The sequence below is a fragment of the Callorhinus ursinus genome, unplaced genomic scaffold (assembly GCF_003265705.2).
Source record: "Callorhinus ursinus isolate GAN/ISIS: 27379988/994484 unplaced genomic scaffold, GSC_fseal_2.0 scaffold4, whole genome shotgun sequence".
Lineage (NCBI taxonomy): Eukaryota > Metazoa > Chordata > Mammalia > Carnivora > Otariidae > Callorhinus > Callorhinus ursinus.
This window is the reverse complement of record NW_027397066.1, coordinates 100744021-100755214: the sequence shown is the minus strand read 5'-3', so window position 1 is coordinate 100755214 and position 11194 is coordinate 100744021. Positions and strand designations below refer to the sequence as shown.

Here is an 11194-nt window from a genome sequence, read left to right as displayed (position 1 = left end):
CACCATTCCTTGCTACAGTAAGGAGATGTACTGGAAAACCAGTGGAAGCTCACAGAATGGAAGAGAGGCAGGAGAGCCACATCTGGGGAAAGGGCAGGAATCAAGGATGCCTTGAGAGGCAGGCAACAAGAGCCAAACCCAGGTCACTCCTGGGACTGGTCTGGCTTTCAGAGCTCCTCTGCTACCCAGAATGCATCTGACCTCCAAACATCTCCTCCTGTTCTGTCCGCTCCCAAGCTTCAGAGTCTTGGGATGCAAGGATATTTGGCCGAGTTTCTGGCATGGCTCTTTCTGCCCTTCTTCTTGCACCGTATCAGGAGTGGGTAAAAGATATATTTGAACCTTTTGGTTTACACAGCAGGAGGTGGCAGTGGAAAGCACTCACTGGAATCCGTCCTCCTGTCAAGATTAGATAAAATGGAGAATTCTACCAGTAGGAACATGTGGTGTTTCTGTGTAGTAAAACAACAACAACAACAACAACAAAAACCCCCACAAATCTCTGCTTTACTTACATAAAACTTCAAATTTTCCTCAGTAGCTCCATGAGGCATGGTGTGGTGGTTAAGTGTTTAACAAATGACTCTGGCCCTGATTTGTAGCGTTTGTACATTTCCAAGGGCAAAGGCTCCTACCGTGGCCAATTCCTGGCTACCCACATGACATCTGAACACAGAGAAGAGAGGTACAGCAATATACAATTATATAATATAGCCATACAGTTACAACAGATGTACATAACCTCAAATGCATAGATAATAATGAAATATAGTAAAATAATGTGGAAGTAGTGAGCTTTGAGTATTTATTACCTTTGTTGTTAACATTATTTAGTTATAAACCTACATGATTTAATTTTTCATAATAGCTGTATTTTAGCAAATGCCTTGCAAAAGTTTTCAAAAAATGTTGTGAGCCAGCACACTACTGCCTAGAGGATGGATCAATAATGTTATTGAGAGAGAGATTTCTTACACGGTACAGTGCTTGGTGAGAGGCCTGGGACCTGGACATTTTATAGAGTACATTTTTGTACATTGGGGATCCTCCGTAACAGATTGAAAATAGTATCTGACATTTACCTAACAAAACACATTCTTATTCAACATTGCATTCATTTTTGATCCTCACAACAAACCCAGGGAAAATGTACACAAGGTATATTATAGGTGAGGGAACTGAGTCAGAGGACCGAAGTGACCCCTGACCAGTGGAATGGAAACTAGATTTGGGTCCTTGAGACTTCCAATTCCCAGCTTTTTCCACACCATCCTGTTTCTTTGAACCGCTTGCCATCCCTGAAACAGCTATTTATTATGGGCAGACCAGTAAATAATCTGGGATGTGTATGTCAGCATTTATTTATTCCCGGAATTCAGCCCAGGGGGCCCCTCCCATCTCTTCACAAATAAACAATGAAATGAAGTTGGAGGCCAACAGAATGGACAATGACAATATGTTGCATTAGCAGCTTTGATGGCCAGACTCCAAGATGGCCCCCGGCCGTCCTTACCCCTGGTGTTCATGTTCTTGGACTCCTTCACTGAATAAGGCTCGGCATGGGACTGACAGAACATCGCAGAAGTGATAGTACAGCACTATCACTTGTGGTAGTGCTATACTATCACTTCTTCCGCTAGCTGCGAAGAGCGCTGCACTTTCTGTCATGTTCTCTTGGGTCACTGGCTCTGGGGGAAGCCGGCACAGTGTTGTAAGGACACATAAGCAGCCCACCAGGCAAAGAGCTGAGGCCTCCCTGCAACAGCCAGCACCACTTGTCAGCCATCTAAGTGAGCCACCTTGGAACTGGATTCTCTAGTTCCATTCAAACCTTCAGGTGACTACGGCCTTGCCTGACATCCAGTTGGAACCTCATGAGAAACCCCAGGCCAGAATCACCGAGTTAAGTGCTACCAAACTCTTGACTCTGTGAGAGTGTCTCAAACCATGAGAGAGAACTAAGGTTTGTGTTGTCTTAAGCCACTAAGTTTTGGGCAGTTTGTTACACAGCAGCTGCTCCATATAGGCTGCGCGTGATCTTAAATACAGAGAGGTGTTGGGGACTTAAGGGAGCATTTCAAGTAATTGTTTATTGTTGTTGTTTTGTTTTTGCTTTCCACCAAGGAAACTCAATTTCAAGTCAAGGTTCTGAAGCTTTGTACAATATAACTTTTGAAATGCGTTTTGTTCTTAATGCTTTCCTAAATGACCTGTTGTCCATGGAAAAGAGCACTCTGTACTGAGTGCATTTGCAACTCTGGAGGGCAAGGCAGCTTGAAGTGGAATTCACTTTGGCACGGCGAAGTCACCTCAGCCCTCTAGACCCCACTTTCACTGTTATCTTTCATTCTTTTGGGTTTCTGGGCCATGGCATCTTTCCCCTTTGGGAAAACCAGGACAGTGGAAAATAATGAAAGACATTAATTAGGAAGGGAGGGGGCTAGGGACCCATTGGATGTTGGGGGTGGAGATCTTAAGATCACTTGCCAAACAACAGCCCCAGTACCCCTTGGGGGACTGAGCCATGACCCCTTCTCCTGGTGTCCCCGCCCGCAAAATTCGCTCCTAGAAAAATCCGCTCACGTCCCCAAGAGCGCAGGAGAGGATCTCAGCGAAGCGGGAGGCTCTTGTGCCTGCTGGGAGAGGCGGAGCTGGGATTAACCAGCTCCTTGGCGCTTTTCCTCCGAGCTGGGGGAGGCCGAGCACGGACCGCGGAGTAGGCGCCCAACGTGGGGCGCCCGTACGCTGGCGGAGGAGACCCGGAGGTGGGAGAGCCGGCTGCAAACCTTGCCCCGCGGCCGCTACCCGCGCCCAGCGCGCACTGCCACCGAGCGCCGGCGCCTCCAGCATGGAGTGGGAGCTCAACTTTCTGCTCTACCTGGCGCTCTTCTTCTTCCTGCTCTTCTTACTTTTCCTCCTGCTCTTCGTGGTCATCAAACAGCTGAAGAACTCTGTGGCCAGCACGGCCGGGGCGCTCCAGCCCGGGCGTCTCTCCGTGCACCGGGAGCCTTGGGGCTTCTCCCGCGAGCAAGCGGTGTGACCCGTAAGGCGCGGGCACTAGCGGGAGGGCACGGAGCTGCGCGGGCGCCGGGCTGGGTCTCAACCTCGATTCCCTGTGCGCGTGGCCGCCCAGGTCCAGTGCCAGGCTCGGTTGTAGCGCCGGCAGGTTCGTTCGGGTGTGGAAGGGGTCTGCGGAGGGGCGAGTTTCTCCCCGCCTCGGGGTGGTTCTGGGCTCGAAGCACGCTCGGTTGCCAGGCGCGGCGCGTGTATGGGGTCTGGGCTGGCGCTGTGCTCTTGGGGACCGACCCGCAGCTTTTCCGGGGTGGTGAGAGATGGAGAAAGAGAGATGTTCAGCGGTTGGAGCCGGAATGGCTTTGGGCACCTACAAGCTCTTCTCCCCAGTCCCACTGCATTTTAGCTTGTGCGGAAAGGATGGAAAACTAAATCATTCAGATAATTCAGTCCAACCACTTCCAAGACAAATTTGATATCCCAAATCGAATGTCAACCTTAATGTCCAAATTACTGAGAAAGTGTGGGCTTTGGGACAGGAAGCAGGAGGAAACAGTATGCCAAATACTGCTTTAAATATCTTTGCGCTTTGGCAGACGCTAAATGGGGTTCGTCTGACCCTGCCAGAGAGGATTCAGTGGCCCTTCTTCCCCTTAATCCCTACTCCTCTTCTAGCCACCGACCCCATTGATGCCTGCTGAGTTGCCACACCAGGTGGGTTTAGAATCTCAAACGGAGGGAGGGTGAGCGTTAGCGAGTCATTTGGGAGATGCCTTGGGGGTGATGGAAAGTGGTACACTGTTCACACGTTGTAGGGCAACAGGAAGAAGAGGAGCAAGGCTGTCGTTTCAGGTTTACGTGATTAGACCATTTGCCAGAAGACTGGCGGGCAGCATTAAACTTCTTATTAATGTGCCCTAAGCACCCTCCAGGCACTGTCAGTTTGGGGGAATAACAGTTTCATCTTCCAGATGCTTTTTCCTCGATTTATGTCGTCTCGAGTTCTGGAACCGAGCTGTTGCCCTGGGTTGGTGCGCTGAAGACCACCACTGCAGTTACAGCTGGTAAGGGGCAGCCCCGCACGGAGAGGACCGGGACAACCCTAGACGGACCTTTGCTGCAAATGGTAAGCGGGGACCACCCTTGATTTCACTTTGTCCCTGGTTGTAGCTGAACTTCTGAAGACCCAGAGCCTAAAAAAGTGAGAGGTTAAGATCGTGGAAACGGATCTTAGGATCCTAGGACCTAGGATCTTAGAACCGATGAACTTTCTACTAAAACTGGAGGAGGCGAACTGATTTCAACTAAGTGCAAGAATCAGTGTCTATGCAGAGGAGCCTAGAAATTAGAATGGGACGTGAGGAGTGTTTACAATTGTAATCATCATTTTGCTCTTCTGGAAAACAGTGCAGGGGGTCTTGGAGTTGAAATTCGGAATGCAGATATACTTGGCTTCAGTAAGGGAAGATTTGGGTTCAGTCACGTTAAGGTGGGATGAACTGTCCATGTCATGACTGAATATTGAAAATATTTATTAATTTTAGGTACAAGGACCATGTAGAGAGGATAAAAACAAGAAATACTAAGTTTTGCCTAAGTGGATAATACGAAAGTGACGTGGAAGACAATTATTTTGACAACTCTAGGGAAGGAAAAAATACTCTCATGTAGGTAAATGGGAAAATTTTTTTTGGCTGAGACATTCAGATAATTTCCCACATTTCTATTTCACTTTTCTAGAACAGCCCTGTTTTAAATGAAGTATAAGTGTGTGTGTATATATATTTCTCTCTCTGCATATAGAAATACATATGTAATTCTCTCTATATAAATATATGTAATTCTATATCTCTATTTATCTATCCATACTTCTCTTTATCAGAGCTATGGTACGACTTGTTTTGAATTTCCAGTTTGAATCCCAGAATCAACTGCAGTGACTCTATCTTGTATTTTGAGCAATAGTTCTCTAATTGATTGACACCCCTGCAGTAGCATTTAGTTATTGGGTTGCATGGTTAATATGGACATTGAAGATGAGTGGGGAGAGTAGTTAATTAGCCATGATTTTTTTACAAGGGTAGAAAACAATCACTTCATACTTTATAAATCACCAGAAGGCAAATTATTTTAAACACCTCCGTGACTTCTTGAGTTTGTAATCCTTTAATCTTCCCAGCAGTGCCTCTGGTGTCCAGAGGTTTAAACCCTCCTGACTCTTCTAGAGAGGAGACTAGAGAACTCAGGGTGAGTAGTTTGCTGCCGTCCCTGTATGAAGCCAAGCTCTGGGTGGTTCTACTGACTCTGCTCCCTGTGAAAGGGTGGTTACTTTTCTATCTTGTGCCCATGCCATTTTATAACCTCCTTGTAATCTAATTATTAGTTACTAAGTTCCCATTTGTCTAGGCCAAAAAAATGAATATTTATTCCTGTTATTTAATCTCTCCTTGAAACTTGGCCCTAAACTCTGGAAATTAAGGTCCCTCACATTTGCTCTCAGAACGTGCTGCTGTTGATCTTCTGCCTTGCCCTTGCTTGGTTAGGCACTCTGCTTTTGAAACTGGGACACCCCGTACATGAGCTGCCTTTTTCTATTGTTTATTCAATCCTCATTTTTCCAAAACTCAGCAAAGACCAGTCTTCCAAATAAGAACTACTTTTGAACTCACTTTTGTTTTTTTTGTTTTTTTTTTTTTGCTACTGGTATGTTCTTGATCTAATGCTCTGACACCCACCAGGGTCTAAGTTCCCAGTTTGTTCATGTTGGCTGTTCTATCCACTGACCACATTCTGATCCTGACTATCACTAAATGAAGTCTATTTCTGAAGATGGTATGCATGTGGGCTAGACATGAAAACATTTGAAAAGTCAGGAACATTTAAAATAACTGCTGATCATATAATTTGATTATAGAAGATTCTTATCTTCTATTTTCAATAAAAGGTTTTTAGTGATTCTTCAGTGATGCTAGAAGCCTAGTTGAGTGTCTTATGTCATGAGGAAATAGGCCATAAATCAATTATTAGGAAATATTAGTATTTTATTTCAAGTGTTCTTATTTCAGTGTTGTCTCTAAATTTCGGTTATTTGAAATGACTTTAAATCTTATTAGGATAATCTTGATTGTCTCGCTGATTTCCAAACCTGTAAGTGCAATGAATCAGTGGTTCCACTTGGAAAGAGAACCATGTTCAGTTGAATGAGAACAACATCACACACCTGCAAAATCTGAAATGTCTAATAAAGTAGATTCCTATGTCTGAACTTCAATTTTAGGGCACAGCTGTAGATGCAGGACTGATGCCATCTGGTGCAGTTCCACAGAAGAAGAGATAAAATTTACCCAGAGTGTGCCATGCACTGGCTTTTCTGGGAATGACAAGGTGCCAGGATTTGTTTTTGGTTCATTCGCGGGGGTGGAAACTTGGAACGAGGTGAGTAAAATAGATGCAATAGCCCCGTTTATAGCTTATATATTTTATCTTTTATATTTCCAATTCTGTTTATAGTGTCAAAATAAGTGCGAAAGAGTTCATTTTTTTTAATGGCCCAACATTTTAACATTGTAAATAGTTAAACCATTTAGGATAGGGGGAAATGTTTACTTTTTCTAACTCATACCTACTAATTTAGGGACTTTTAGAATGCTAGTGGTACTAATACAGTACATAGAAAATATGTACAGAGTACTGTACTTTGGTTTTAATTTTTATAGCTACTTTGAGGTAGTTGTGCTTATTTAAGCTAAAATCACAAGGAAAACTCTGGTATCATTAGGAAATCACTGTCAGGTGTCTGTGTCACATACAAGGGAAAGCTAAAAACTGAGTTGCAGATCTCTGAAGTTAATTTGGCGGGGGGGTTGAATCAGTGAAATCAATTCTCAACACTACATTTCTTACTTTGTCCACACAAAATAAGATTATAGATTAAATAGTGATCTGATTAATTATCTGAGTAGTTAGCATCTTACTCCATAGGAATGTGGGCAATCAGGGCAGGCCTGTGCTTAGAACAATAGTGAGAACATAATAGGCATTCAGAAAAAACTTCCTGATGAAGTAAGCTAAAAATCCTCTTGTTTTCCTTAATAGCAGCTATTTTATGTAATAAACGTAATCATTTCTCCCACTGTTGCACTGTGTAGACATGGGTAGGTTGAAGTTAAAATTTTTATACTTTTGTTTTATTAGTATGACTCTATGAAATTACTTGAACTTTATTGAATATATATGATTCTTCAGGCAAGTGTTTTTACAGTAAGATGGAAATCTTGCTTTCCTATTGGGAATCAAGATGAATGGCTACCTCAGTAATAGAGTAGGAAGTTACTGGACCGAACAGTAGCTTAAACAAAGTAGGAGCTTTGTTTTGTTCTCATGTGACAAGGAGGTTAGGGGTAAACTATTGCTGGTGTTGGTTCAGCAGCTCACAGATGTCAGGGTCAAGGTAGCCCCTGAGGTTTCCTTGGCTTTTCCCTTAGGTTCCAAGATGGTTGCTGCAGCTCCCCAAGAAGATGAAGGAAGCTGAAAGGGAAAACAGGGCACACCATTTTGATTCTGCTTCCTTTTAAAGAGCTTTCTCAGAAGCCCAACAACTTTTACTTACATCTCATTGGCCAGACTGTGTCATATCTGCGAGGTTGCATGAGAAACGTAGTTTTTGTAGTTGGACAGATGATTGCCTTCAACACAAAAATCTGAGGAAATCTAAGGAAAAAAGATGATGGTGGATCTTTGGGGAACAAACTAGCAGTCTGTGCCCTGGTTACAAAATACAGTTGTCAAGGAGCATAATGATTGAAACAGATCAAAATTGTAACTCCTTCACAACTAATAGTACTCCAAGCAACACTGCTCTGCCCAGAGAGTGAGCAGAGTGAAGATATCCTAGGTTTTTTCTTGAAACACCTGCCAGAACTGGCTTTCGCAGTCAGCCGATATGCTTGCCCCACATCAGGATTTTCTAGAGGAGGACCCTGGGAACCTTACACTTCCTTGGAGGACATAGTCTATGGAAGTTTGGAACAGGATAAAGAAGGCTGTACCTTGCCGCTTTCCCATCTGCTTCATGTATCTCTAATTTTCCTTATAGATTTTTGGTGGAGTTTAGTTTGTTTGATCCCCAGAAAAGGATCATCCCGTCCATACCTAGGAAAAAGTAATCTATGTAAAGAAAGGCTACTTTACTCACTTCTGTGACACCACCACCCATCTAGGAATATCCTGGGAGAAGACTTGCTTCTCAAAGCTGCTTCCATAATCAGCCTACATCCTGCCTAAGCAAAGGAAGAAGAAACACTTCCCACATCCAGGGCTGTCCAAAAGAACTTTCTGTGATGACAGAAATGTTCTATATTTGCACTGTCCAATATGGTAGCCACTAGCCATGTGTGACTAGTGAACACTTGAAATGTGGCTAGTGTGACTGAGGAAATAAATTTTAATTTTATTTAATTTTAAATAATTAAAATGTAAATAGCCATATGTGGCTAGTGGCTGTTGTATTGTACAGCACAGTATACAATTTTCTTTTTCTTGCGTTTTCCAACTGCCTGGGAGGGGTTTGAGCCAGTCATGTGCTTGGTGTTCCATCGTCTTCACTATTCCACCTTGCCATTGAACTTGTGTCCCAGAGAAAAGGAAAAAGAGTATCCTAGAACTAAAGTCAAGATGTTAACTTGACATCTATACACTGTATGGATTTCTGTATAAATGGAATGATCCCCTGAGAATGGGTCCTGTGATTGATGTTTGTGATAATTGATGGTGGAGAAATGGCGGTGGTGCTGGTCCACTTACCATTCCTAGTGAACATTATGCATTCCTAGTCGGAGTGAGTCAGCAGGAATCATTTTGTTCTGTTGTGCAATTCGTTCTGGTTTACTTTTGTAATATTGTGGCTGCTAAGTGATTATTCCACGTGTGTTTTTCAAAATACTTAGTGGTTTATATTTTTTAAAAGGCTGTGAAATAAAATAATTATATGTAACTCAGTTTTTTGTGTGTGTGAATTATTCTTACCCATAATTTTTAAAGAGTTAATTAGGACAAGGTTAATGGATAGAAGGAAATATTTATTATTTATTTATTTATTTTTAAAGATTTTATTTATTTATTTGAGAGAGAGAGAGCAAGAGAGAGCAGGAGCAGGGGGGAGGGGCAGAGGGAGAGGGAGAAGCACACTCCTTGCTAAGCAGGGAGCCTGATGTGGGACTCAAATGCAGGACCCTGGGATCATGACCTGAGCCAAAGGCAGATGCTTAACCAACTGAGCCACCCAGGCACCTGAAAATATTTATTTTTATATCAGATTTTTTGATGGGCATGTCTGTATGTCAATGTTATGTTTTAAAAATATTAAATAATATTTTCATCATATTCAGAGTTTGGGTAAAATATGAGGGTGGTAATTGTATTGGGGTAATTTTTTCCTCAAGTGTCTGGTTGTTTTTCTATCTTAAACATCACTTGGATCTTGTTTCTCTATAGTGCCCTGTCTGGGGTTATTTGTCTTTTGTTTTTGAGTTAGAGGAATTCTTGATATATTCTAGACACTATTGATTTTCGACATATGTGCTTTACAGCAATTTTCTTCTAGTTTGTGGCTAGCCTATTCATTTTCTTAGCAATGTCTTTAAAAGAGGTATTTTAAATTTTGAAGTTAGATTTATCCACTTTTTTTATGTTTATTGCTTTTTGTGCCCTCTCTAAGAGAATCTTGCCTATCTTTTAGGTCACAAAAATATGCTCCTGTACTTTTTTCCTATACTAGAAGCTTTATAGTTTTAAATTTTACTATGTCTGTTGTGCATCTTAACTTAATTTTTGTGTGAGATACGAGGTAAGGATTAAGATTCTTTTTTCCCCTATATATAAAAACAGTTTTCCACCCATTTGTTGAAAAGACTTTTCCCTCTCCATTAGATTGCTTTGGCATCCTCTTCAAAAAATAAAATGACCATATAAGTGTGGGACTAGTTCTGGGCTCTCTATTCAGTTCCATAGGGCCATTCTCATCCATTACAACACTGTCTTGATTCCTGTAGTTTCATAGTAAGTCTTGGTATTCACTACAGAATGTTATTGAATCTGAACTTTTATAATAAACTACTAAAGTCTGCATCTACACACAAAAAGAGGCTTCAGTAATTTCAGTTGAAAATGGTCAAATTCAATAAGGTCAACCCTACCCCAATACCATGCTTCTTTTATTCTCAATTCTAGTTCCACCCACAATCTGAAATCTGGACTTAGGGTAGCACTTGGTGAAAACATATGTGCTTGTGTTTCTACATATCTAGATAACTGGGAAATATCTTACATTTCTGGTACTACAGCTGAGAGCAAATTATACTTTATAAAAGGTACTTTTTGCAGGAAAGCTAAGTGATACAAAAAACAAAGCAGAGAAGTTCATGTGTTGCTAATGTCCCATCTTTGTTACTAATGTAGAATTAACCACAGATTGAACTGCCTGGCTCAAGTATTAGGACATCCGTTTTGATGTTTTCCCCTCACCTCAGTGGTAATCTGATATTTGAATATTTGGATATCTGATCATGCTTTTTAGAAATTTAGCTAGGATCGTTTGATTGGCACCAAATTACTTCTCCTGCCCCATTTTTACCTGCATGCAGTTTTTCCAGATACACTACTTCTGTCCTTTATGCATCTCAACTTGGAACTCACTGCAGAGTCTTGACCCATTAGAGGAAACATGAATGGTCTCCTCCATCTCCAACTATGTCAGCTCACTGCCTCCTGGGAGCTAACAGTTGTTAACAGTTTGAAGTATATCTTTTGAAATGATTTTCTGTGTATTTGCCATGCATAGTTATCCAGTCACATTCACATTTGCATGCAGATACACAGAAGGTTGTTTTTTTTTTTTAACATAGATGACATCAGACTATAGATATTCTGCAATTTGCCTTCTTCTCTAGTATGTTGTGGCAGGTTGTATTTTCCAAAAGATGGCCAGAACAGCGTCTCCCATTTCACATGCTTTTACAATATGATTTGACATTGAGTGGGAGAGTCTATACCCCCTCTCCTTGAATTTGGGCAGGCTCGTGACAACGGAAAGGTGCAGAAATGAACTGTCTGACTTATGAAGCCAGGTCAGAAAAGCAGTGCAGTTTCCCCATTGTTTGATGGAATACCTACTTTTGGAGCCTTG

At 42.1% G+C, this 11194-nt stretch overlaps 1 protein-coding gene across 7 annotated transcripts; it reads left to right on the top strand.

The window, feature by feature from the left end:
• The first annotated feature begins 2669 nt into the window (after nucleotides 1-2669).
• SMIM43 (small integral membrane protein 43) lies at nucleotides 2670-8986 on the top strand. Of its 7 annotated transcripts, none has more exons than XM_073891215.1 (7): nucleotides 2670-3043; nucleotides 3688-3726; nucleotides 3971-4138; nucleotides 4557-4679; nucleotides 5195-5259; nucleotides 6290-6447; nucleotides 8108-8986. In XM_073891215.1, exon 1 carries the CDS (start codon nucleotides 2849-2851, stop codon nucleotides 3038-3040), a length of 192 nt encoding a protein of 63 aa, XP_073747316.1. In that variant the 5' UTR covers nucleotides 2670-2848; the 3' UTR covers nucleotides 3041-3043; nucleotides 3688-3726; nucleotides 3971-4138; nucleotides 4557-4679; nucleotides 5195-5259; nucleotides 6290-6447; nucleotides 8108-8986. The 7 variants fall into 7 exon arrangements, 6 of the variants coding, with proteins under 6 accessions (XP_073747316.1, XP_073747311.1, XP_073747312.1 ...); XM_073891210.1 differs by having other exon boundaries at nucleotides 7497-8986; XM_073891211.1 differs by lacking the exon at nucleotides 5195-5259 and having other exon boundaries at nucleotides 7497-8986.
• Nucleotides 8987-11194: the final 2208 nt, after the last annotated feature.

Bases quoted from the DNA above. Each gene is read 5' to 3' on its own strand.
- SMIM43 (XM_073891214.1), top strand. From the start codon at position 2,849: ATGGAGTGGGAGCTCAACTTTCTGCTCTACCTGGCGCTCTTCTTCTTC.